The sequence below is a fragment of the Gopherus evgoodei genome, chromosome 17 (assembly GCF_007399415.2).
Source record: "Gopherus evgoodei ecotype Sinaloan lineage chromosome 17, rGopEvg1_v1.p, whole genome shotgun sequence".
In the NCBI taxonomy this organism is placed as follows: Eukaryota; Metazoa; Chordata; order Testudines; family Testudinidae; genus Gopherus; species Gopherus evgoodei.
The window spans coordinates 12,459,183-12,483,835 of record NC_044338.1 but is presented as its reverse complement, the minus strand read 5'-3'; the positions used below and the strand labels follow the sequence as shown (position 1 = coordinate 12,483,835).

Genomic DNA, 24,653 nt, shown 5'->3' with positions numbered 1-24,653 from the left:
GGCCATTCAGTCCAGAGAGGCGTGGGTGAATGTCGGACTTGTGCATGCCTGCCTGCTACATAGTTCTAGTTTTGGAAGAGTTCACTTGGCTGCCTCATGTACAAACTATGCATAAACCATACAAAGTCTCTATGTAAAACAGCTGTTTCTCCTTCAGGGGGACCCTTTTCTTCATTTTGCTGTCCATCTGCTCAGCAACTCTACCTTTGAAAGCAAGAAATAAAGAATAGCATTACAGTTTTATCTTTAAAAACCTCACTCACCCCCATTGTTGTGCATGATTCCACCAGTTCATTTGGGTCGGGAGCTAAAGTTTTAGCAATTAGTTTGGGCTTTAGAGACACCAGCTTCCTAGGATGCTATCCATTGGTCTGCCAGCGGAGGCGTCACGTTTGTTTGTTTGTTTATATCACCATAGCCCTGGTCAGGGGCCAGGATCCCACTGCACCAGGTGCTGTACAAATACAGAACAAAGATGCTTCCAGCTCCAAAGAGCTTCCAATCAAAGGATGAGACAAGACAACAGATGGATGCATATAAAATGGGAGAGTACAAGGTATCATCAGTAAGACAGTATTGGCTGCTGGGGCAGGCAGGGCTCTCGGCACACCAGCAGCCTAATTGGTCAAGGTTCTGTAGGCCTCACGGTAAAGTTTTGAAAGAGGACAATGAGGTTGTGTGGATGTTTACAGGGAGCTCCCCCCAAGCGTGAGGGGCAGCAGAGGAGAAAGCACCAAGGGGCTCGTTTGAAAATGTAACAAGTGACTCACTGGAGGCTGGCATCCTGGGCCGATCAGCACAGGACCAACTTGGCTGGTCCTGGTGGGGCCTCCAGTTCATTTTCAAGGAGGAATCACAGCAGCAGGGAGGGTGCAGTGGGAGTCTGACAGAGCAGGGTTCCTGAGGGCAGTGACCCTGCATGACACCTGGATGTAATCTGAGAAAGAGGAAAAAGCACAGGTGGTCTCAAACCAAAGTCCAGATCCCCAGACATCCTGAACTTTGGGGACAGTCCAACCTGGATCCTGAATTTTATGGCGTAGGCTCTAAGTACAGGTCGTGCCACATGCCTCATTCTGTGAGCAGGGTCTGGAATTTCAGGTTTCAAGTGGAGCGCTTGTGATGTGAAATCGCAGTGGCTTCAGTCACAGATATGATCCCAGTATGATGTATTGCTGGGAGTGCTGACTGCCCCCGTTCCAACTAGCCTTAACGTATCTCCCACCAAAACACATCACATCTAACACTGCACTCGGACCGGCATAAAATGGCCTCATGCTCTTTGCATTGTCGAGGTTTCGATGGTGCTGTAGTTACAGATTTGTCTATTTGCACCACGATTTTGGAACACTTAAGACTGTGTGTGTTTACGGGGAAGGGGGGGAGCAGCCCAATTTCCTGTTGCTTTTGCTCTCTGCTCAAGTCTGTGTTTGACTGTAGGATTTCTCAGCTGACCTCTCTGCTTGCTGCAGGCCGATAAGTGCAGTCAGTGATGACTCGAGAGGAGAATAGGCTCTGAGCAGCACGGGCATAACAGCTATGCAGGGCATTTACCTACCGTCCAGCTGGGGCAGTGTGGAGCTGGCCCCACCCCAGGGGAGGAATTCCGGCTCTGGAAGCACCCCAAGCATATTAGTGCACGCGCGTCCCTTTGGATGGCGCACCTAGACAGCGCCGTGGGTGGGGAGGGCAGGGGTATGACCTCTCACTACCTCCCCTGCCCCTCTCTTTGGGCTGATTTGCCTCACAGGCTGCTTGCAGTGCTCGCTGGTCCACCTATTGTGGGGAAGGCTCCTTGCCTCTCCTCCTCCCCCAGCCGTCTGTGCTGGGGTCAGCGACAGCCCGGCTCTTAACCAGCCTCAAGGGGTCTAAGTGACAAGTGCTGAAGAATAAAGGGATCTCAGTCCGTGCGTGGCGCCCCTTCTGGGGTGCAGCCCAGCAGCTGTCATGCCCCAGTAATGCTACACACTAGCGTTTATGAAGTGAAGTGAAGGAGCATTTCTGCAGGGGAATGTAGATCAGCAAAATATCATTCCCCAGGTTGGACTGTGTCCAGGACATCTGTAATAACCACAGGCGGTCAGGCCCTGGAGGCTGCCTCTCGTGAGAGCCCTCCTTTTCCATGATTCCTGCAAGGAGCCTGACAGCAGTCGGTATTCTGAGAGCACTGCCGAGCAGGGTCGTCATCTGATTTCCTGGTTGCTCCTCTGTCTGTCTGGATCCACCTCTTGTCGTATATTTAGACTGGAAGCTCTGTGGGTCAGGGACCTGTTTTGTCTCATTTGTCTCTGAAAATTGCTTGTGGCAGCACAGAGGGCAGAGCCCATATGCACAAACAGTTTGAGTATTTGGATAAAACTGAGATTAGTTACACCCCTAGCTGCCATCTAACTGAAGTGTAGGATAAGTCAGATCAAGTCAGCTTGCCCCGTACGACTCTGCTCAGTCCAAGGGGAATGCTCAGGTCAGATGGTTCTTGGAGAGCCACAAGTGAAAAACTCCAGTGCTCCTGGGCCAGGGAATTAGATTATCCAGATGTTCCGTAATAGATTCATAGATTCATAGATTCTAGGGTCAGAAGGGACCAATGTGATCATCTAGTCCGACCCCCTGCACAAAGCAGGCCACAGAACCCTACCCATCCACTTCTATAACAAACCCCTAACCTGTAATGTGCTTGGGCATTCTGTGTGCAAAGGCCACATGGCAGCCTGCACGTTTTGTGTCTTCTTGTTCTAACAAGTATTTAAAATCCCATGCAAAAAAAAAAAATTATGCCAATGGGAGATGAAAATATCACACCGATTGAGCTATTCTGTATTCCCTGTATGGCTTAGAGCCCTGCAACAGCATGCAAAGGGTTGGCATGGAGCAGGTTGTAGGTATCTGGAGGTGCGCAGTGCTGCATGCTCTGCCAAGGGTCTGAGATTTGTGCTGGGGAGGATTGGAGTGAATTAGTTTCCATGGAGCTGCTCCACAGCCTGGGATGAGGTTCTTTTCTCCTGATCTCTCCTGTGCATCTGCCCAGCATGCAGCCCTGCTTCTCGAGCCTACAACTGGGCTCAGGAGTTTGTCTAAGGTGAAGAAAGTTCTCATAGCCACAGGCAAGCTCAAATGTTTTAACTAGGGCTGTTGATTAATCACAGCTTTAATTGCACTGTTAACAGAATACCAATTGAAATTTATTAAATATTTTGGATGTTTTTCTACATTTTCAAATATTTGATTTCAATTTACAACTCAGAGTACCAAGTGTACACTGCTCACTTTATATTATTTTTATAACAAATATTTGCACTATAAAAATGATAAAAATATTTTTCAATTCACCTCATACAAGTACTGTAGTGCAGTCTCTTTATCTTGAAAGTGCAACTTCTAAATGTAGATTTTGTTTGTTTGTTAGATAACTGCACTCAAAAACAAACAACGTGAAACTTTAGAGCCTACAAGTCTTCTCAGTCCTACTTCTTGTTCAGCCAATCACTAAGACAAGCAAGTTTGTTTACATTTACAGGAGATAATGCTGTCTACTTCTTTTTTACAATGTCACCTGAAAATGACACTGTTGTAGCTGGCAACAGTGTTACAAATCTGAGACTCTACAGCTTGAATGATTCTGTAGCTGGAGCCTGCAATGGACCTATATCCTCTCTGGATTGGGCCCAGCAAGAGACACGTCATACACACCGACCCGTGGGTTTACACCTACATTAATTGCAAAATCCCGTTTAAAGCCACATTAGTGAACATGGTTCTGTTTTCCTAGACTCCTCCAGCTCAGCCATTGATTCAGTGTGTGATTTTTGGGCAAGTCACTTAGCTCCCCTGGCTGCATAGTGCTTTGAGCTCCAGATGTGAAAGAGGCAATCAGGCATTGTGATTAAAGCTTGCTGCTAAAGAATTACAGAGCTGCTGCCATCCTGCAGTGGCTGCCTGTTCTTCAGAGCAATAATTTAAGAACCAGTTCCACAGACTGGCTGTGCCTTGTATGAAGAAATACTTCCTTTTAAATCTGCTGCCTGTTCATTTCCTTTGGTGACACTTGGTTCCTGTGTTATGAGAAGGAGTAAATAACACTAACTTATTTACTTTCCCCTCACCAGTCATGATTTTATAGATCTCTATCCTATCCTCCCTTAGTCGTCTCTTTTCCAAGCTGAAAAGTCCCAGTCTTATTAATCTTTCCTCACAGGGCAGCCGATCCATACCCCTAATCATTATGTTGCCCTTTTCTGAACCTTTTCCAATTCCAATGTATCTTTTTTTTTGAGATGGAGCAACCACACCTGCACACAGTATTCAAGATGTGGGTGTACTATGGATTTATACAGAGGCAATATGATATTTTCTGTTTTATTATCTCTCTTTCTTAATGAGTCCCAACATTCTGTTCACCTTTTGACTGCCGCTGCAAATTGAGTGGCTGTTTTTCAGAGAACTCTCCACAATGATGCCAAGATCTTTCTAGAGTGGTAACAGCTGATTTAGACCCCAGCATTTTATATGGACAGTTGGAATTATGTTTTCCTACCAACATTCAATTTCATTTGCAATCTAATGGGTGATTTAAAAGCTGGGGTCTCTCGTTGTAAGCAATCACTGTTGGTTTTTGGGGGGTGGGGTAGGAATGTAATGGTAAATCTATGTGCTAAAAGCCCCAAATATCAAGGGACAGTCTGAAGTTTCAGCCGCCCTGCAGTTAAAAATCTATTCCTTTAAAGAAATCACAGATAGCTGTGATCTGAACCCATCTGAATGACCCTAGCCTGTCCCCTCCCTGAATGGGGTTGAATGAGAGGGGAAAGCCAGAGGCCTGCAGTGGCTTGAACCTGGGCTGTGATTGCTTTCTTGTGCTTTCCTGTGGGGGCTTGGGAGCCAGTTCTGCTAAAACAGGGATCTTCTCACTTTGCTCCTCCCTCCAACTTGCACCCGGTACTCAAGCCTGCCTTGAACGAAGCACAATCGGGCCAAGCCCGTGCCCTGCCCTCGCATCTTCCATCTTAGTACCTCAAATTGCTTTACCTGCATTCATGAATGGAGTCTTTCTCAGCCCTCCTGCTGGGACTTCTCCCCACTAAACAGTTTACAAGAAACGGGCCAGAACATGACGTTTCGATCCAGTCATCCAGCAGAGCGTGAGGAGCTTTGGATCCAGTGTCCTGGGCTGGACACTTGCTTGCTTTTGCCGTTCACATAAATCACTTCTCCCAAGAGCAGAGCTCGAGAAACTGGACTACACTTTGTAGGAGTTTTTCTTTACTCTGATCACAGAGAATTAGGCTGCTCCTACTGATTCTCCACCCCTCCCCACTCCGGTACATTTGCATTAGAACTACCTTGTCTTTCTGTCCTTCTCTGCTGTTCTGTCACATTCCCCTTGTGAGTCATTTTTCTCCCCCACCTCCACACCTCGTAATTGCAGCTTTCAGGAGAATATTGGTGATAATTTTCAGCATAATATTATGACACAGCTGCCACCTTTGTGCAGTGTTTAACCTTTCCATTTTCTTTCCAACAAAGAACAGCAGGAGGTTTCAGAGACAGAGACCCCAGTCTGTCTGAGTCAGTACCCTGAACTCCCTGATAGTGCTAAAGACTGAATCCATTACCCAAGTGGCTGTTTCATCATTAAAGCTTTGCCTGAATGAAATGAACGAAATGAACACTGACTGCAACAAACTACTCGCTATGGATCTCGCTACCGTATGCTGCAGACTCCCACGCACAGCATCCGAAGTTCGTTCATACCAGGTCACATTCAATTTTCCTTGATGGCCATTGCAAAAAGGGAGGATGGCTGGCCTGGCAGTTGAGATGCTGGATTTGGCCTCAGGCTCTGTGGATTCAGTTTTCAGCAGTGCCACAGACTTCCTGTCTGACTTGGGGTGAGTCCCGGAGGGTCTGTCTGCACTGAAGCTGGGAGGCGTAATGGCAGCATCGGGAGGCCTATTCAAGCTAGCTTAACTTGCTAAAAATAGCAGTGTCACTGTGGAGAGGTGGACTAGCCACCGGGGTACAATCCCACCTGGGACCCTACCTATGTATTCAGGGGACGAACCTGAGCAAGCCTGGTTACACAGCTGTTTTTAGTAAGCTAGCTTCATCAGCGCTACGTTGTCTGCTTACACGTGCTCTCCTAATTGCAGCACCCCCAGGACTTCTCTACATGGGGAGCTAGTGCAGAGTAGCTAGTGCACACCAGACAACCCCTAAATCTCTCTGCGCATCCATTGTGCCCCTGGGAAATCGGGAATAATACTTCCCAACCTCAGAGACGTTTGTGAGGATAAGCACTTCAGAGGCGCACAGATGCTGTGACAATAAAGGCCATATAAACATCTAATTAGAGAGAAAAATAGCCACATGCTGGCCCATTGTACAGCGTTTGAATTGGGCAAAATTGTAGGCTCAGAGGTAGAAGAGCTTCTCAGGCCCTTTGCCAGCTCAGAATTCTTCCATGGCGTTTCCAGCGTTTTGCCCTGGCCAGCTGATGGGGCTTCTACTACCTCCTTCCCCTTTCAGAACGGTTGCTGTTGAGTGCTGAGCACTTCTGAAAATCTAGGGTGAAATCACAGCCCTGTTGAAATCAGCAGGAGCGTTCCCATTGGCTTCAGTTGTGCCAGGATTTCACCCTTGGCCCTTTTCTCGATGCTTAAATGAGAGCGGAGCTCTTCTGAAACTCTGGCCACTTGTGTGGAATGAGAGTCTGTAGACACCAGTCAACATGGATTCTGCATGCAATGCAGTATGGCCAGGGCTTTCCTGAGAGCCATAACACCATTTTTACCAGCTGGTTTTGAGATGCAAGTCCAAATCTGAATACAGATGCCGCCAATAGGGACCACTGAGGCTATCATATCAAATGGCCTAGCAGGAGCCACAGTCACCAAACTTCTCTTTATGACGAAAAGACTGAATGCTGGATTTACTGAATCTTCACGTTGTTATTGCTGGATTTACTGGATGTAATGCTGGATTTACTGAATCTTCACGCTGAGTTACTGCAGAGAATTCTTTCCTGAGTGCTGGCTGGTGAGTCTTGCCCACATGCTCAGGGTTTAGCTGATCGCCATATTTGGGGTCGGGAAGGAATTTTCCTCCAGGGCAGATTGGCAGAGGCCCTGGAGGTTTTTCGCCTTCCCCTGCAGCATGGGGCATGGGTCACTTGCTGGTGGATTCTCTGCAGCTTGAGGTCTTCAGATCGCAATTTGAAAACTTCAATAACTCAGGCATAGCTTAGGGGTTTGTTATAGAAGTGGATGGGTAGGGTTCTGTGGCCTGCTTTGTGCAGGGAGTCGGACTAGATGATCACATTGGTCCCTTCTGACCCTAGAATCAATGAATCTATGAATCTATTTTTGTATCTGCCTTTTGGAGACTGGATGTATATTTTTCTGAGCCGGGGGGTCTGGTAGATCACTGGAGAGGTGACAATTTGTTGGACTGTGTGCAAAACTCCACAGCAGTAGCTTGTTATCCAGCATACAAAGCAGAGCAGCGTCTCAACAAGAACAAAATCTCAAGCCCAGTCAACAGCTTTCTCTGCGTGCGTCACCCTCTCTCCCTAGTTCGGTTCCTTTATGCATTGGCAGCGTGGAAGGGAACAAAACAAATTCAGAGTTAATTGGAGGAGAAGGAGACAGTTGTTCGAGCAGGAATACAGGGTCCTAGCTAGCTGGTCTATCAATCCTGAGCCTACGAATACAAATATTAATCCCAAAGGGGAAACTTTTGTTTTGCATCGTAGATGTTAGATTCACTTTGATTTTTATAGTGCTTTATTGGCTTTTTCATGATGTTTTGTTTTATTCTGCTCGACTTGTTTGTGTAGCTGTCTGAGTGCCTGGCTGTAGGGGAAGGGTGCTTTATGCAGGAAGTTGTAACTGTTGTTCATCGAGAGTGCTAGCCAAATGGTTTCAGTGAGATGTGGAAGAAAATGGCCGAGTTTCTGGAGATGCTTAAAACCCAGTTAATCTGGGACAATGGCAGTCCAATGAGGTCACTGGTTTTGCAGAGGTTGTCCCTTGAATGAACCCAGCATGTGAGCCGTCCCCAAAGACTAGGGGAGTTCAGATCTGAATCCAAACTTTATCACGTGGCCTCGTGTCTGTAACGGGTGATCACAAAACTGGATACTGAACACCCATCAAGTTTAGTAGATTGGGCCCCTCTGCATTTTAAGTGTCTTAGTAACTGGGTGCACAATTCCTAATCATTTGAGAGACTCTGCAGAAGAGCCCCGAGTACCATACGCGGGCGGGTCAGTCTTCATGGACTGATGGAGTCAGAGTTCTAAGCACTTGCAACGTATATGAACCATGTGGGTTCTGGGATGATAATGGGATCCCTGTTTTGTGCTCTGTTCAGTTTTTCATTCAAATTTTGTTCTGACGCCAGTGCAGACAGAGCACTGACGCGTTAAAGACATTGCTCAGAAAACTCGCTGTGCATTTAGCTATTAGAAGAAATGTCGCCACAAGCGGCTGAGTGATTTATATTCTGGATAAAGCACTTTTCATTGGTTTCTCACTTCCCATTTTATTTGATGACAAACTACTTTCTTTTGCTTTAGTCAGAAGGGAACAAACAACCCACAGACCCAATGATAAATCACTTGGGGAGGCCTTAGGTTTTGTAGGTGTAAAAAATTTGTGGCATTTTCCTCTCATTTTTAGATCTGCAGGGTCCTGAATGAGGAAAGCTGAAGTTGGCAGAGTGGGTGGGGAATATTTAGAGGGAGTAGATTCCTGCCCTATCTTCCAGAGATGTTTTGAGGTTTAACTAATGAAGGATTGCACAGTGCTTTGAGATTCTCCAGTGCAATAAGAGGTTCTCCACGTTCTTGGGTGCTCATTCAAAACACTATCCTTCCTAGTGTTCATCTGTTGCTGATTAAAAGGAGCTCTGGAGTGTCTAGCAACTAGGTGTTATGGGGCCCTATCCTGAGAGCTGGTAGAAAGAAATGTAACTCCCGCGAAGTCCTCTCTCTCGGTCTTCTGATGTATTGTAGATCCCGATTTAGGAAACTATCGGTGTTGAAGAAAGTACTTAGGCATGTGCTTAACTTTAGCTTGTGCGTAAGTACTTTCCTGAATAGTTCTGCGCTTAAGCATATACTTAAGTACCAGAAATGGGTCCCTAATCACTAACCTTAAATCAACAGATGTGGCTGCTAGCCACCTTTTAAAGTTCGGTTGTCAAGTCATTCTGAAACTGCTTCCAACTCATCTCTGACATGAACCTTCTCTTACAGCTGACTGTTATTACAAAGATACTTCGAGTTTCCACCCGAACTGTTGAAAGTATTCATCATTGCCTGCTATCTCAGATGAGGGATGGGATGCAGACGATACTACTGATTCCATCCCTTCCCTCTATCAGTTCATACAGATAGCAGTAGCTATCTGTCTCTGCTGAATTAAATCAGCTCTTGATTGATGTTTGTTATGCCTTAAGAGTGCGGGTCGGCTTAGCAACAGGTCTACACCAAAATCTGAGGATTTTAAGTTCTATTGAATTATTGAATATCTAATACATTGTCGTTTTGTTTACCTGGAGTGTTCACGGGCATGGAGCCCCTCAACTCCCAGTGGCTGCGGTTCGCTGTTCCCATCCAATGGGAGCTGCGGGAAGTGGCAGCCAGCATGTCCCTCGGCCTGCACCACTTCCTACTGCTCCCATTGGCTGGGAAGGGCAAACTGCGGCCACTGGGAGCCGAGGGGCTCCGTGCCTGCGGATGCTCCAGGTAAACAAAACATTCCGACCTGCCAGCGGCTTACCCTGACGGGCCGGGCGCCGAAGTTTGCCAACCCCTTGAAATATAGGGTCGGCTTATGAAAGGGTCATACTGTTTTTGCCATTTTTACCTATCCATCTTGGGGGTTGGCTTATAAACAAACACGCTAACGAACGAGTATATACGGTAATTGTTTCATAGCATTTCCATTGCATAATTGGTCAAAATCCACTTTGTGGCTTGATTAATTGAACATTTATAATATCTTTCTCTATACCCTCCTGCTTGGGTGATTTCTGGGGTGAATGTAGAGAAAACATTCCACAAATGACATGTATAACATATTCAGTTCACAGCGATGTCGGAGTGCTTAGATTCCTGAGAGGCTCTGGGATGTGAACTCTCCCGTCTGACGACTTCCGATGAGCATCAAAACACAGAACAATCAATGTGAATAAACAGCAATGGCCATCAAAGCCTAGGATAATCGGAGTTTCTAGGGCTGTGTATTCGGGATGTCTCTCTCCTCTTAAATGTGCACACAATTTCTTGGTCCTACATTTCATAGCTGATGACTGAATGTTGAGAGTTCATTAGAATGCATCTGTTGGCATAACTCTCCTACCCAGGGGAGGCAGTTGGCAGTGGATGGACTGTTCCATGTGGCGCATGGCCTGGTTAATGATGCCAGAGGTTGAGTTCATTGTGCCTTGTATTGAGCATGGTGTAAATCAGCGACACGCTGCTCACCTAAAATGAGTCCGAATTCAAGATGAGGCTCAGAAATGAGGCTGTTCTCTTGCAGGAGAAGGCAGCATGGACCATTTGAGACTATCAAAGGCAGAGAGGGATCAGGTCAGGCAGGCCTCCAGAGGAGGTGAGCATGGCCCCTGCCACAACCCATCACAGATTGCTGTTGGGGAGGAGGGTCTCCCCTAATGATCCTGGCAGGACGAGAAGACTGAATCGCTGGGGCCATGCCCCCGGCCTCTTCGTCCCGCTGAGGGGAGAGTGGGCCTGTTGAAAGGAGTGTGGGTCCCATCACCTGTAGATGTCTGCTGCCAGGGTGGGGATGAGAGGCCGCTGGCCACCAGCCACTTCCCACCAAGTCTCCTTGCTGTGGGCCGGGCAGGGCATGGGGGAGCAGGCAGTTCTCAGACCCCGGTGCATCATCAGGGAGGTGAAATATTTATGGTTCTGCCATGCTGCGCACAGTTTGTTTCAGGCTCGTTTGCTCCCAGCTCTTTGCATCTGTGGCCCACTTGGGAAGAGCCACTTCTATTTTTTATAGATGATAATGGATCCAGAACGGTTGTGTTGCCAAGCCTGGGACTGACTTGCTTGCTGGAACTGAGTCTGTGTAGTGTAGGGACGCAGCCCACAATGTCTCTTTTAACACTAGAGGTTTGAGGCACAGTTAACACAAAAAACAGGCAGGTTTTTATTTTCCCGTGTGGGACATGTACAATCTGCGCCCAGGTCCTGAGCCTGCTGGGAAGTGCAGAAGAAGTTCTCTCTGCTGTGTCTTTCGGCTCTTCAGGGACTGTTATTCGGGATTTCCAATTGAGTCTCTCTTTATTGGGCCGTCTGTATCCTGTCACAGGCCGTCTCACGGTAAAGCCTCAATACCAAACAGGCTCTCATTGATTTCAAATGATTTACAGTTAGATTAGCTTTCTGGACACGCTGCAATTGGGAAGGCGTTTGCCTGCAGCGGCCACGGCAGTCGTATGCTTTCTTATTTTGCTCGGACTTCTCATTGTTCATACCAGAGAACTCTAAGCAGAAGTTTCTCTCCCTCCCCTGCCTTGGTGCAGAAGTTGCACCCTGTAGAGTGGGGCTGGATGCACAAGTCACTCTCCCATACCAAGAACACAGGCTGGCATTAGCCACTTGCAGTCGCTGGCCCTAGAGATTTCCAGCATAGCACAGAGTGGGGACTCCCTGTCTCTCCGCGCAGGACTCAGGGTGAAAGTAACTTAAAGGACTTACCATACATCAGAGTCCTGAGAAGGGGGCGGGGTCCCAACCAGAAGAGGTGGGCCTTTAAATCCAGGCCCTTTAAATTGGGGGCTCTGGCTGTGATAGTGGTGGCTGGGAGCCCTGGGCCCTTGAAATCACCACCGGAGCTACCAGCTGCAGAGGTGGCTGGAAGCCCTGGGGCTCGGGGGCAATTTAAAGGACCCGGAGCTTCAGCTGCCACTACCGCAGCGGAGCCCTGGACCCTTTAAATCACCGAGGGTGCCCTGGGGGCTCCTGGCTGCCGCCACTACCCTGGGGCTCTGGCAGGGGGGCTCTGCTGGAGATTTAAAGGGCAGCTGGAGCCCCTGGAGTAGTGGTGGTGGCCTGGGGCTCCGGAGGTGATGTCAAGGGCCCGGGGCACCCGGCCACCACTACTGCAGCGGAGTCATGGGCCCTTTAAATCGCCGATGGAGCTCTGGGGCTCTTGGCCGCCCCTGCTGGCAGTGGGGCTCTGGTGGTAATTTAAAGGGCCTGGGCCTCCGGCCGCTGCCGGGAGCTCTAGGCCCTTTAAATCGCCGGCCTGGGGAAGCCGGTTCGGTCCGGTGCACCGACTCTTGCCAGTACACTGTACTGGCCCGTACCGGCGTACTTTCACTTCTGGCAGGACTGTCCCTTGTCCATCCATCCCATAATTCACTGTCCACTTCTCATTTTACACTGGGCTCTGTCATATCCTGGAGAACAGTTAAAATCCCAAACTAATTTGGGGTCGTTGTCCACTGATCGCTCCTCAGTGGCTTACGTGATCTGCCTCTGCCAACCCCGATCCCTGTGGGACTGGTGCCCATGTGATGCAAGCTGCTGCCACCGTTGGCACAAATGGGCACCCTTGGTGGCACTCTTGCAAGGGAGGTTGGGGATTGAAGGGGCGTACCGGTTGCATTGCCTGCTCTGCCCCTAGGGGATAGCCTTCCAGGTCAGGGTAGAGAGCCATTGGCAAAGGGCTTAGAAGGGGAAACTGCTGTCCGTGCTGTACCTGCTCTGTGGATAAATGCAGCTTGGGCCTTGTCCCGGAGGTGCTGGGGAACTGCCCGTGGAGAGTTGAGTGACACCCCCGGTGCTGCCGTGAAGCCCCCTTCTCCCCCCACAGCTGTCTCCAAATAATTGGAGGGGATCCGACTCCTCCTCCTCACCAGCCCCATCCCTACAGTGGGGTGGCCCAAACCCTCAAACTTGCCTCCCAGTCCCACCCGGTGGTGCAGTTCCCCTCCCCTGCCCTTTCTTTTAGGCCTTTGCCTGGGGCGACACTGGAGGATCCCTCCACCCCTCCCGCTGCAGTGAGAGAGCGTTTGTCTCCGCGTGCTGGCTGCAGAGCCAGAAATCCTCCTGCTCTCCCACCCACCTCTGGCTCTACTGCTTTTGTCGTGCCTCTCTCTTCGCTCCCTAAACTTGCCTCCCAGCCAAAGTTATTTGCAAGGTTTCCCAGCAGAGCCAGGCATTCAGCTGGAGGCTGGGATTGCATGGCCAAGAGCCACATGCTCCGTGCACCAACAGAACTGCTTTGTATGCACACACATGACAATGGCACAAAGAAGTTCAGACCTCAGCAGAAAGACAACAGGCTGTTTGGCATCTGACAGCTGTGCAGGCGAAGAACCGCGACCATAGCATGCTTGCTTCTTTGCTGCAATCCTTGGTTATTGTTTTTGTGATGGGGATGTTTAATCTTTGACATTTCACGTGGCAGCTTTAAAGGGGAAAAGACAGGCAGTGGAAGGCAATAGCTAATCAGCTGGAGACTGGTCGAGTACTTGGCTTAATGAGAAATGAGAGCCAGAAACTCCTGGGAACCCACACAGTCTGTCTCCTGCATGCATGCTATTCCCCGTGCATGCGTATGCGTGGGTGTGTGCAACTGACTGGATGGTTGGGCCCCGGAGTTCTGTTCCAGACTCTGCCACTGCTTGCTACGAGACCATGGGTAATTTACTTTGTCTCTTAAGCCGTGTCTGCACTATGAGCACCAACGTGGCCCCAGCTGCAGCGCTGTAGTGCCACAGTATAGATGCTTCCTACAGTGTCATAAGGGTTTTTTCCCATCATTGTAGTTCATCCACCTCCCGGAGCAGTGGAAGCTAGGCGGTTAGATGCATTCTTCCCTTGACCCAGCCAGGTCTACACCAGGGGTTAGGTCAGCATAGCTGCAGGCCCCAGGAGTGACACAGCTCTCAATTTTAAGTGTAGACCAGGACTCGGTGTTTGCCCTTCCGCAAAACAGGGTTAGCAGGAACAGAAGGGCAGTACGGATTAATTAGTCAATGTGCATAAAAGGCATTGAGAGCCTTAAATGAAAGCATCTGTATCAAAGCAAAGTAAGATTATTATTATTCAGTATGAATATATGAGCTACCACAGAGCCTGTCTGAATCCCAGAAGCAGTAGGCAGTAACTGACCAGACACTGTGTTCTCTGTAAGCCAGGTTCTTAAATCTCCCATGGAGCTTCGTCTGCATGCAGACACCCTTCTGCTGGCTCTACGTTTCCCACCACTGCATGACAGCGATGTTTGGAGGCGAGAAGCACAGGAGCATGTAAAGGACTAGAGAGAAAGTGAAGGGGTGACTTGATCACAGTCTGGAATAGAAGTTTCATAAGAGGGAGGTTTTCAGTCTAGCAGACAAAGGTCTAACAAGAGCCAATGGCTGGAAGGTGACACTAGACGAATACAGCCTGGAAAAAAGCCCCGGCTTGACCAAAAAAACCCAGCCCTGATATTCTGTGATTCTATGAAAGGTGCGAATTTGTAACTGTGAGGGTAGTTCTCCACGGGAACCCTTTCCCAAGGGAGGAGGTAGACTCTCTATCACTGGACATTTTAAAGTCAAGATTAGATTCTTTTCTAAATTAATTCAGGGAAGCTTCATGGCCTGTGTTACACAGGGGGTCATGCTACATGATCCCAGACGTTACTTTTGCCCTGATAATCTAGGAATCCATGTTTCAGACAGGTTTCTAACAGACTTCCTGCCACTTGCTGTGATGATTCACCGTTCCACATTTCCTATTTTTAATTTAAGCACCTGCTTAAAATCGTTCAGTTGCTTTTAACAGCTTCTCTTGGGCTCTTCGCACATCTTGTATTAAACCCATCAGGGCTGCGTATTATTTGCAGACTCATAGCAAATGGAGATGAATAAGACCTATTACATCATCTAGTCTGTTCCTCTGCCATTGCAAGCTTGTTTCCTTCACCACTGTATGCTCCCCAGTGTTTTGTGCTGTCCATTTAAAAATATCTTTGTGTTGGAGCTTCTGCTGCTTTTCTCAGGGCAAGGGCTCTCAACCTGGGGTCTTGGACAGGTGTCAGGACACACTGCCCTTCTCGTAGGGCAAAGTGGGGAAGGAGCTCCAGATTGGATTGTAGAATGGAAACAGGTAGGAACTCTGGTTTAGGATCTTGTTCTACAGTCTAACAAACTGGATATAGCCCCTGGTGGCACCCCAAATGATTCTTCTTCTGGCTTGGTGTTTACAACCTTCAAATGTGTGTGGAGGGTCCTCTCTTCTCCTCCAAGCTACCACAGATCTGAGCTATTCCTATGCAGGGTGACTAATCTTTTGCCATTAGTTGCTCCAAACCCTTAAACACTTTTATTTCTCTTCCCCTGAATTCCTTTCAGTTCATTGACACGTTGAAGGTATTGAGGCGCCCAAAACTCAACGCAGTATTGCAGGGCCCCTGCTCCTCCCTGAAGCCTAAGGCAAGGCCTGGTCTCTCTTTGAGACGTGATGCAGCTGCTCATGAAAGCCTATAGACAGATGCTGGAGAATGAAGCAGAGGGATGTGGGTGATAATTGCTCAGAAACGTGTCGCTCCTAGAACAGCAGCGCTGGATTTAGTTGTCCTATCTTTCACATGGCTGTTTAATCTGATTGGGCAATACATTATGATGTTTGGGGGCCCCCAATTCTCCCTGGCTTCAGAATGCCATCTTTCCTAACTCTGAACCCGCAAGGATGGGTTGTCCACTGGAATCCTGATTGAGAACTCGGTTGCCAGCGGTATCAATGACTATTGGAGAAGGAAATGGGAGGGCTGGTGGTTTGTCGAGAACTGATAACATGTTCAGAACGTCATGCGACACAAGCCTTGCCCCAGCAGGCTGCCAGTCAGACAGAGTAGATAAGGCACACGGGGAGCAGATGTTCCGAACTAGCTCACATCACCTCTCCTGTAACATGGCGTACGGAGGCCTTTTGGAGTGAGTCAGTGTTTGAGGGTCTTGTGATGAACTGAGCAGTGCTCCCTTGGGTAACCGAGAGCCTCAGCAGCACTGTTGTGTGCAGAACAGGGCGGTGACTTGGTTATGCATGCTGTCCATGTGGTATTTTAATGATTGATAGTCATTGTTTTCCTGTGGTTGATTTTGATTTTTCAGAATAGTCCCATGGGGCTCGCTGTCTTGACGTGGGACCCAGCGTGTGAGCCACTTCTGGGGCAAAGCAGCTGCACTGTATTGCAAAGGGACTTGGCTCTTCTCTTATTAATGATCCCATGAAGCGGCATTGCTACAAATAACCTATCTGGCATCCTTCCCTTTGCCTATGCAGGAGGGAGACTCGTTTGGAGCCATGGAGAAGGTCTGCAGGCAGCTGACCTACCACCTCAGCCCTCACTCGCAGTGGAGACGCCAAGGGATCATGAAAAGGAAGCCGCAGTCCTGGTGAGTCAGCTTCTGAAAGCCGTGCAGATTGATTGATTGACATTTCCTCCCGCCCCCCCGGCTGGATGCTTCTAGACGCATTGGTGTCACTTTAAGGTCGGAATGGAAGGAGATTGCTTCTGCCGCGGTGATTGGCGTTTGTGGGTTGGTAGCTGTAAGTAAGCCATTGGGGAGCAGAGATTGTTTCCCCGGAATCAAATTTATTCATCGTCTCAGCTGCATTTCCTGTGTTCCCGGCAACACTAATCTGTCTGTGCCACTGTATCTGTGCATTGACTCACCCCGTCCCTTTAGGCACAGGTGAGAAGCCTCCTATGCTCCTGGGTAGATTTGACTCCTGGGAAATGCACTGCTTTAGTACGGACAGTCAGTGGGCTCTGCAGGACGCTGTCCAACTATCTCCCTTGTAAATGACGACAGTTCCCTTTGGTTATGGCCTAGGGGCTTGATTCTGCACGGCACAGGTGTGGAGTGTTGCACCTGTAAATACTGGGTACAAAGAGAGGAACAGGTGAGCTCACGGGAACCCGACCCTACGCTGAGGAGTGTGCTGGCCACTAGGTTGCTCTTGCCAGTAATAGGAGTGAGACTCACGTGGGGAGTATAGAAATAAGGGCCTTATTAGCATGATGAGGATTATGCTTACCCCAGGTCTCCTCCAGCACACCTAGTCACAGACCTCTGCACTCCTCTTACCCAATGCATTGGTGAACAAGGGGGCAGGTGCACAGGAGGCTTGAGATTTGCACCCAGTCCATGCGGCAGAGTTTCCCTAGCATTTACCCCCCTCTGCCGTCACTGTCTCTTTGGCTGGGCTTTGCTTGCTGCTGGGATGACACCCGCTCTTAACTGTCCTTGGAGAATTCACTGTTTCTGCTGCAATGTATCTGCTTTTCTGCCCTGGTTCACATTATGCAGGGACTTGGGGGGATACAGGCTTAATTGCTATGATGCTGATATGTGCATTCATCTTTGCAACGCTAGACAGAGCTCCTGGGGCTTAAATCTGCCAGGCCAGTTGGTCTAACGTATCTGGATTAATCAACTGCACTGGGGATTTAGCAAGAAAGGCTTTAGAATGGGATTTTCAAAAGCTACAAAGGGACTTAAGTACCCCACTCCTAGTGAAAGTCCAATGGGAATTGGGTGCTTAACTCTCGATGAATCTCCCTCTTATTAAATCAGTGTTTGCCTATGAGGGGGCAACCCTCTCCCTTTCTAAATCTCTAGCCCTTCCCCCTTGTCCGTTTTGTATTCGCTGTCAGGGAAGGCTGCATGAAACTTCCACAGCTGGATAAATCCTTAGCTGACAACTGTTGTATTCCCCATCAGAGTCTATGGTGTAATGGGATGATCAGAGACAGCACCAGTTTGTCCGGGTTAGAATTTCTGCTCTGGCAGTTCACATACAAGCGCAGCAGCTGTGTTGTTGTGAGACATCTTGGCTTTGTGATGATCTGCATAAAGGGAATTGTGGGATTAAAAACAGCCCAGGGGAAAGGGAGGAAAACATCTAATTGAAATGAATCATCTTAACCTCTCCCCCCCAAGCTCCTCAAAAAACCCAGCGTCCCTGCTCTGTGCGTGTCCCAGAACTCTGCAGCCTAGAAGCACATGGCTAAGGCAGCATTGGCAGAAATCCAAAAGGTCAGCTGTCTGCCTGGCATGGCTGATGCGGCGTCTCCGGTAAGGTCAGCGTCAAGTGCATGCTGTCTCCAGGCCATCGGTGGCTTGTTTCTTTCTTTTCCAAGGGTGTAGGTTCAGTTATTGCCATCTCCTGGCACAATTAAAAGCCCTGCCTGTCAGCTCAGCAGTAAGATCTGCGTTAGCAGCTCTTCCGCTGGAGCCACCCCGTGGCAGCTCTAGCTTGAGTGTGCAGGTAGGTGGGGGCATTGCTCAGGGAGTGCTGCGGTTGGCTGGCTGTTCCCTGAAATCCCACCGTTGTTGCTGCTCCTTTGGTGCCCCTGCTGGGACGTGTGCTGAATAGATTTAGGCACTGGAGCAGTTGCCCTGAATGGAGCCTCTAGCTACAAGAGCCATTCCATTCTATTGACAATGGAGAATGGTGCCGAGCATTAGGATGAAGGTAAATGTGTTTTACTCTGATTTTATGCTCCCATTTTTCTAGGTAGGGAAGAACCCTGGTAAGTTAGCTGTTGCCTTGCTGCAGCCACCCACCAGGAAAAGGTTCAGCTTCTAATGGAAACTAATTTAATTCCTGAGGATGGCGCTACACTTTGGAAACATTTGAGCTTGTTTAGAAGCCCTTTTTCACATGCCGAATTATTAATATAAGCCTCCAGGCATCAGTGGGGGAAGGGAGGGCACCAGCCCATCGTGTATTGAGTGCAAACCAGTCCTTGCCCCACGCCCGAAAAGTAGGCAGGGATTTATATTTAATAGATGGGTGAGTTGAGGCAGGGGTTCAGCAATCTGATCTCAGCTACACAAGTCAATAACAAAGCTGTGCTTGAAACACCAGTGTCTTAGTGTCCCAATTCTGTCTGTTTCTGTAGTCTACTAAAGTGCCTTCCAGCCCCGGGCTGAAAACAAAGGCTAAGATTGAAACATAGGTGCCTGGATTTATGCTGCCAAGACAGTTATCTATACCGTAACTTCTGTTCTTCAAGGTGTGCTGTTCATCTCCATTCCATATTAGGTGCGTGTGCTCGCCGCATGCACTGTGCCGGAAGTCTCTCCCTCAGCAGCACCCACACAGGACTGGCTCTGGCACCCTCCAGAGCAGTGACCACATGGCGCAGCACAAGAGGTGTCCCGCCCTCCCCCCCAGTTCCTTCTCACCAGAAACTCCAGCAGTGGGGAAGGAGGGTGGATTGTGGAATGGACATACGCAACACATCACGAAAAGAACACCAGTTACGGAAAAGGTAACTCTTCGAGCAGGGCTGCCCAGAGGATTCAGGGGGCCTAGGGTCTTTGGCAGCGGGGGGCCCCCGTTTCAGCGGTAATTCGACAGCGGGCGGTTCTTCCGCTCTGGGACCTGCTGCTGAAGTGCCCCACAGACCCACGGTGGGGGGCCCCCCGCCGCCGAAGACCTGGCACTTTGGCAGCGGGTCCCGCTTCAGTGGTAATTCGGTGACGGGGGAGACCTGGAGCTGAAGAAGCTCTGGGGGCCCGGGCCCCGCCAGAGTTTTCCGGGGCCCCCGGAGCAAGTGAAGGATCCCCCTCCAGGGGCCCCGAAAAACTCTCATGGGGGCCTGGGGCAAATTGCCCCACTTGCCCCCACCTCTGGCAGCCCTGTCTTCGAGTGCTTGCTCATGTCTATTCCATATTAGGAGACTCCACTGCAGTACCCCTGGAGGTGGGTAGGAGTTCGTGGACATGTAGATTGCAACACAGCTCTGCCGAACCCAGTGTCATCTCTGGCCTGCTGAATGATGGCATGATGAGTGGTAAACATGTGAACAGAGGACCATGTTGCAACTCTAAAGACGTCCTGGGTAGGGATGTGCATCAAGAAGGCCACTGAAGATGCCTGTGCTCCCGACAAATGGGCTCTGACAATCGGTGGCAGCAGAACCCGTGCCAGGTTGTAACAGGTCCTTATGCACGAGGTGATCCAATTGGAAATCCTCTGCAAGGACACCGGGTAACTTTCATCCGATCCACTGTAGCAATGAAGATTTGAGTCGATATTCGGAAAGGATTGATACGTTCTAAGTAGAAAGCCAAGGCTCTCCAGACGTGGAGGGCATGAAGATGCCTCTCCTCACTGGTCTTGCGTGGTTTGGGACAGGACATCAGGAGGAAGATGTCCTGGTCATATGGAAGGTGGAGATCACCTTTGGCAGGAAGGCCGGGTGGGGCCACAACTGAACCTTATCTTTGTAGAAGACCATGTATGGAGGTTCTGAGGTCGACTTTAATTTCAGAGATCTGTCTTCCTGACGTCACTGCCACCAGGAATGTGACCTTTCATGACAGGTGGGAAAGGGAGCAGGAACACAGTGGCTCAAAGGATGGGCTGGTGAGCCTAGAGAGGACCTAGTTAAGATACCACTGCAGGACAGGAGTCTGTACCTGCAGGAAGAGTCCTGAGCCCTCAAGAATCTGACTGTCATGTCGTAGGAAAAACATCATCTGTCCTTAGATCAGCAGGTGAAAAGTGGAAATGGCCGCTAGATGCACTTCAAGGGATTGCCAGGCCCTGGTTCCTCAAATGGAGCAGGTAGTCCCAGACAGCCTTGGTTTGTGCATTGGCCTGCTAAACCCAGGGTTGTGAGTTCAATCCTTGAGGGGGCAATTTAGGGATCTGGGGCAAAAAACTGTCTGAGGATTGGACTAGATGACCTCCTGAGGTCCCTTCCAACCCTGATATTGTGATTCTGAGTGCCAGATGGGTTTGTTAGCAAGGGAATTGGGTTCTCTGCTTTTCCCTTTCGCTCCCTCATGTGGAGGAGGGAAGCTACTTCTTCTATTCATCTCCTCTTTCTCCTGCTTGCAGAAAAGCAATAAGTCATCCTCCTCCGCGCTGGAAATGGCCATTAAGCAACCCAGTATGAGAGATTCCCAGGGACATCTGCCATGCCATGACATCTCTCTATCCATCATGTAATTGACTGTAGTTAGAGGATCCCAGCTGGTGGGGTATCTCCTGGCAGTCACTGATTATTGCATGATGGGGTTTCTTGTGCCTGTATTAGAGTGGAGCGGCTCGGTAACAATTTGTGGATACTGTCTATTAATTTAGTGATTTAGTTTAATAGCGAGGTTGTCAGGAAAAACAAGCAGGAAGGGGAACAGTGGCTCAAGATAAGCCACTTCTCAGGAAGCTCCTAAGGGTCATTGAGAGATGATACCCCAATGAGGAGCTTTGAAGATTCAGCCTCTTAGCTCCCGCCAACGTACAGAATTGATTCTGATGAGCAGGATGAAGTTCGGGGAAGCGCAGGTGAACTCTGGCTGGTTTAAAAGGACTCTCTCAAGAGGAGAGGAGTTGTTTGGAGGGACCAGACTTCCTACAGGCTTACCATCCCCTGTGTAGGAAGATATCCATGTGTGCTGACTATTTGTGGTTTGAAAAATCCTCTCTGAATGTTTTGTTGCCCCTGTGAAAACAAGCACTCCCTTGGTTTTAAGACAGCCATTCTGTCACTGGATACCGCTGGTCACAGACTCCTACAGGGGAGAAATGAACTCAGTCAGATCAGCAGGGTCAGCACAGTTGATACCCAGAGTGCGCTAGCCCAGGACCCGCTCTGAGAGGGGGAGAACTGTGGAGTTCTGCCCAGGAGAGGCAAAGGCCTGAGGCAGGTGGTGCACATGCAGAGAGACTAGGAAGGGGACAGAGGTGCAGCTAGCTCCGTAGCTCTGAGAGCGCCTTCCTCTCTCAGGTCCCTGGCCTAGCAGGGACACTGGCCGCCTCTGGTACGGCAAGTCCCATATTTTTGTGATACCGATGGGTGCTGACATAAATGGCACAGCTCTCCCTTGCACGGCACGCAGAGCATTGCTTTCATGCATACGCCAAGTAGCAGAGGTTGAGTGGTACAGGATTCAGCCATGGAATCTCTTGGTATTACTAATTCTGTAGCATAGGCCTTGCCAAACACCACACCCCTGTGGAGCACTGTCCCCTTGTCTGATTGCTAATCACTGCTAACGACTGACTAATGACACTGTGTCCTTGTTACTGGCTGTTTGTGTTGTGGTTGTAGCTGTGTTGGTCTCAAGATTTTAGAGAGGGTGGGTGAGGTAATGTCTGTTGTTGGTTGGTGAAAGAGACCAGTTTTCGAACCACACCAAGCTCTTCTTCAGCAGCTAACAAATTCTGAGTTCTGCTCTTCTGCAGCAGGGTGATCTGAGTTCTAGCCCTGCTGAGGGCGTCAACGACTGCTGAGCTGTAGGGTGCTTTGCAGTGATGGCAAAAAACAGGTCCAATAAAAAGCTAAATAATCCTGCATGCAACAGATGTTTGCCTCGGCCTCCATCCTAGCTGTTTGCCTGGGGTGTGTGGTGTTGATTGGCAATGTTACGTTCTTTGTCTTGGGGTTATGTTTTGTGTGTCTTTCTTTTTATTTTGTAAAGAAAGGGAAGGTGACAGTAGCTACAGGAGTCAGAGTTATAATCAGCGTTATATGATATTAACCTGGGGCCCCCCTTGTGATCATGTCCCTATTGTAACAGGTGCAGCACAAACACATAGTAAGAGCTTCTGATTGAAATACACAAGACGGACAAAGGGTGGGAGGGGAAGAAGCACAGAGCGATTAAGTGATTTACCCACAGCCAGACAGCACATCAGTGGCAGAGAATCAGCATTAGAACCCATGTCTATCCTGAGATTTGTCCTTCTTCCCTAACCACTAACATTGTCGCTAGGTAGTCCAGCGACAAATGCTTTAGCAATGGCTCAGACTGGGAAGTAGAATACCTGCAGTTTCACACGACTGTTGTTCTAGGATTTTTAAGCACAGTGTGTAATTAAAACATTGGACTGATTTGTATTAGCTATTAGATAAGCAAAACTGTGGCAGATCTGCCCACCTCGTGCTCGGAGATCTGCTCTGCTGATTTTAATAAAAGAGCAGGGCAGGAGCACCCGATTGAGTTGTTTACTGTAGGTCACATCACACTGGGTGTTCTCAGCACATGGTGCAGCGTGGTAAATGGGGAGCACGGTTGTTGGTTTATCCTAATTTTTTTCTAATTAGAGGAGGAAATGACCACCCCTTGCCATCCTATTAGGATGTAATTAAAACTGTACTGCTATGGCAGTGGGGAGCTCTTCAGGGCTGAAGAGTCTTAAGAAACTCTGTAAAACAGATTTTAAAAAGTCTGTTTTGTGCCATTCTCTCCCTAATTATCGGTTCTCTCTCTGCGTGTGTGTTCCCGCCCCGAGACCTAAGTGGCTTTAGCTCGGAGCCCTGTTGTAAGACTACTTTCTCCTTTGGAAGAATTGAGAAATAGTTGAGGTTTTTGAAAATCATAATTGCAAAGAGCTGAGATTCATCCACAATGTAAGTCCAGTTATGGCCACGTACTTGAGGCAGTACTGGGATGAGGGCTGCATCCTGTACACCCTATCACACAGCTAAAACCTGACAAACGAGGGCTATCCTGGCTGTAGTAATTAAAGAATACTTGGCCCTTCGCATTAGAATGGTGGCATGAGGCCATCTGTCCTGCAACTCAGGTAGATTCCCCCTGTGCTTTTGATTGGGTCGAATGATTCTCTTTTCTCTCCAGCCTGAGCTGGAGTGTGCTGTTAAACGGCTGCAGTGTTGCAGAGCTGGTTGAAGTGATCCCTACGCTTCTGCATACATTGACTTACTACTTATGGGCTCCCAGATGCTTAATTATTTAATATACCTGTGTGTACCGTAATGTGCTCTGAGATGGTTAGGGACTGTGCGCTCCTATAGAGCCTTTCATTATTAAAACAATAAAGCACCGAGGGGCAGTTTTCCTCTCCTCCTCGCTACTCAGACTAGCTGGTCCCAATAACTCTCTGACACTGAATTTATGGACTCTATTTCCTGGCTGCCGCCATCCACAATCCTACAATTCTTCACTTTGCTGCACTTCAACTTAATTAGCAGTTGGCTTCAAACGACACAGAAATGGGTCTTGAGAATCTGTATTTGCATAAATCGTTTTGCAGGTTAATGAACTTTGTCATAGTGGAGTAATGAGCAGAAGTCCTTTTGGTCTCTCATGGAGTTGGAGGGGAGCTCTGGATAGACTCTGTATGCTGAGATGAAGTTGAACCATAAATAAAACACACGGGCCTGTAGGAATAGCTAGTTTGTTTTCCTGTTCTTTGTGCTTTTCACACTGCATCCTGTTCTGCTGCTTTTCTTCTCACCTTCTGGTTTTCATTTGCAGAGCCCAACATGGCCAATAATTGTGTGATTCTGGGCTTTGTAAAACTCCCCTCTCTCTTTCTCAGCAACGCCACTGACATGTTTTTCTCTGCTCCTCAGTCCTTTTTGCAATGTCCTATGTGTGGTGATACAAGGTTCCTTTGGGGACAAGTTGCATCCTCCATTATTAATGGGCTTGCCAATTAAGAAAGGCCCTCCTCAGGAAATTATTTATTTTTATTTATGAAATCTTAATCTCCTTAATGCCCTGGTCATGCTGCCATTGAAATGGCTTTACCAGCAATGTTTAAACTAGATGACCCAAACTTTAGGGGATTCAGGTTTGGAATCCATCTCCAAATTTCAATCACTCCCTTATCACCCATGGGCAGAATCAGCCCT

The 24,653-nt window shown here is 48.7% G+C and overlaps 1 protein-coding gene across 1 annotated transcript in view; it reads left to right on the top strand.

Annotated features, from left to right (window-relative positions):
• LRRC75A (leucine rich repeat containing 75A) overlaps nucleotides 1–24,653 on the top strand; it is a 167,861-nt gene that overhangs the window by 77,390 nt on the left and 65,818 nt on the right. The window contains exon 3 of the mRNA XM_030536450.1: nucleotides 16,313–16,425. Coding sequence (XP_030392310.1) covers nucleotides 16,313–16,425 — 113 coding nt within the window. The remainder of the gene's footprint in view (nucleotides 1–16,312; nucleotides 16,426–24,653) is intronic.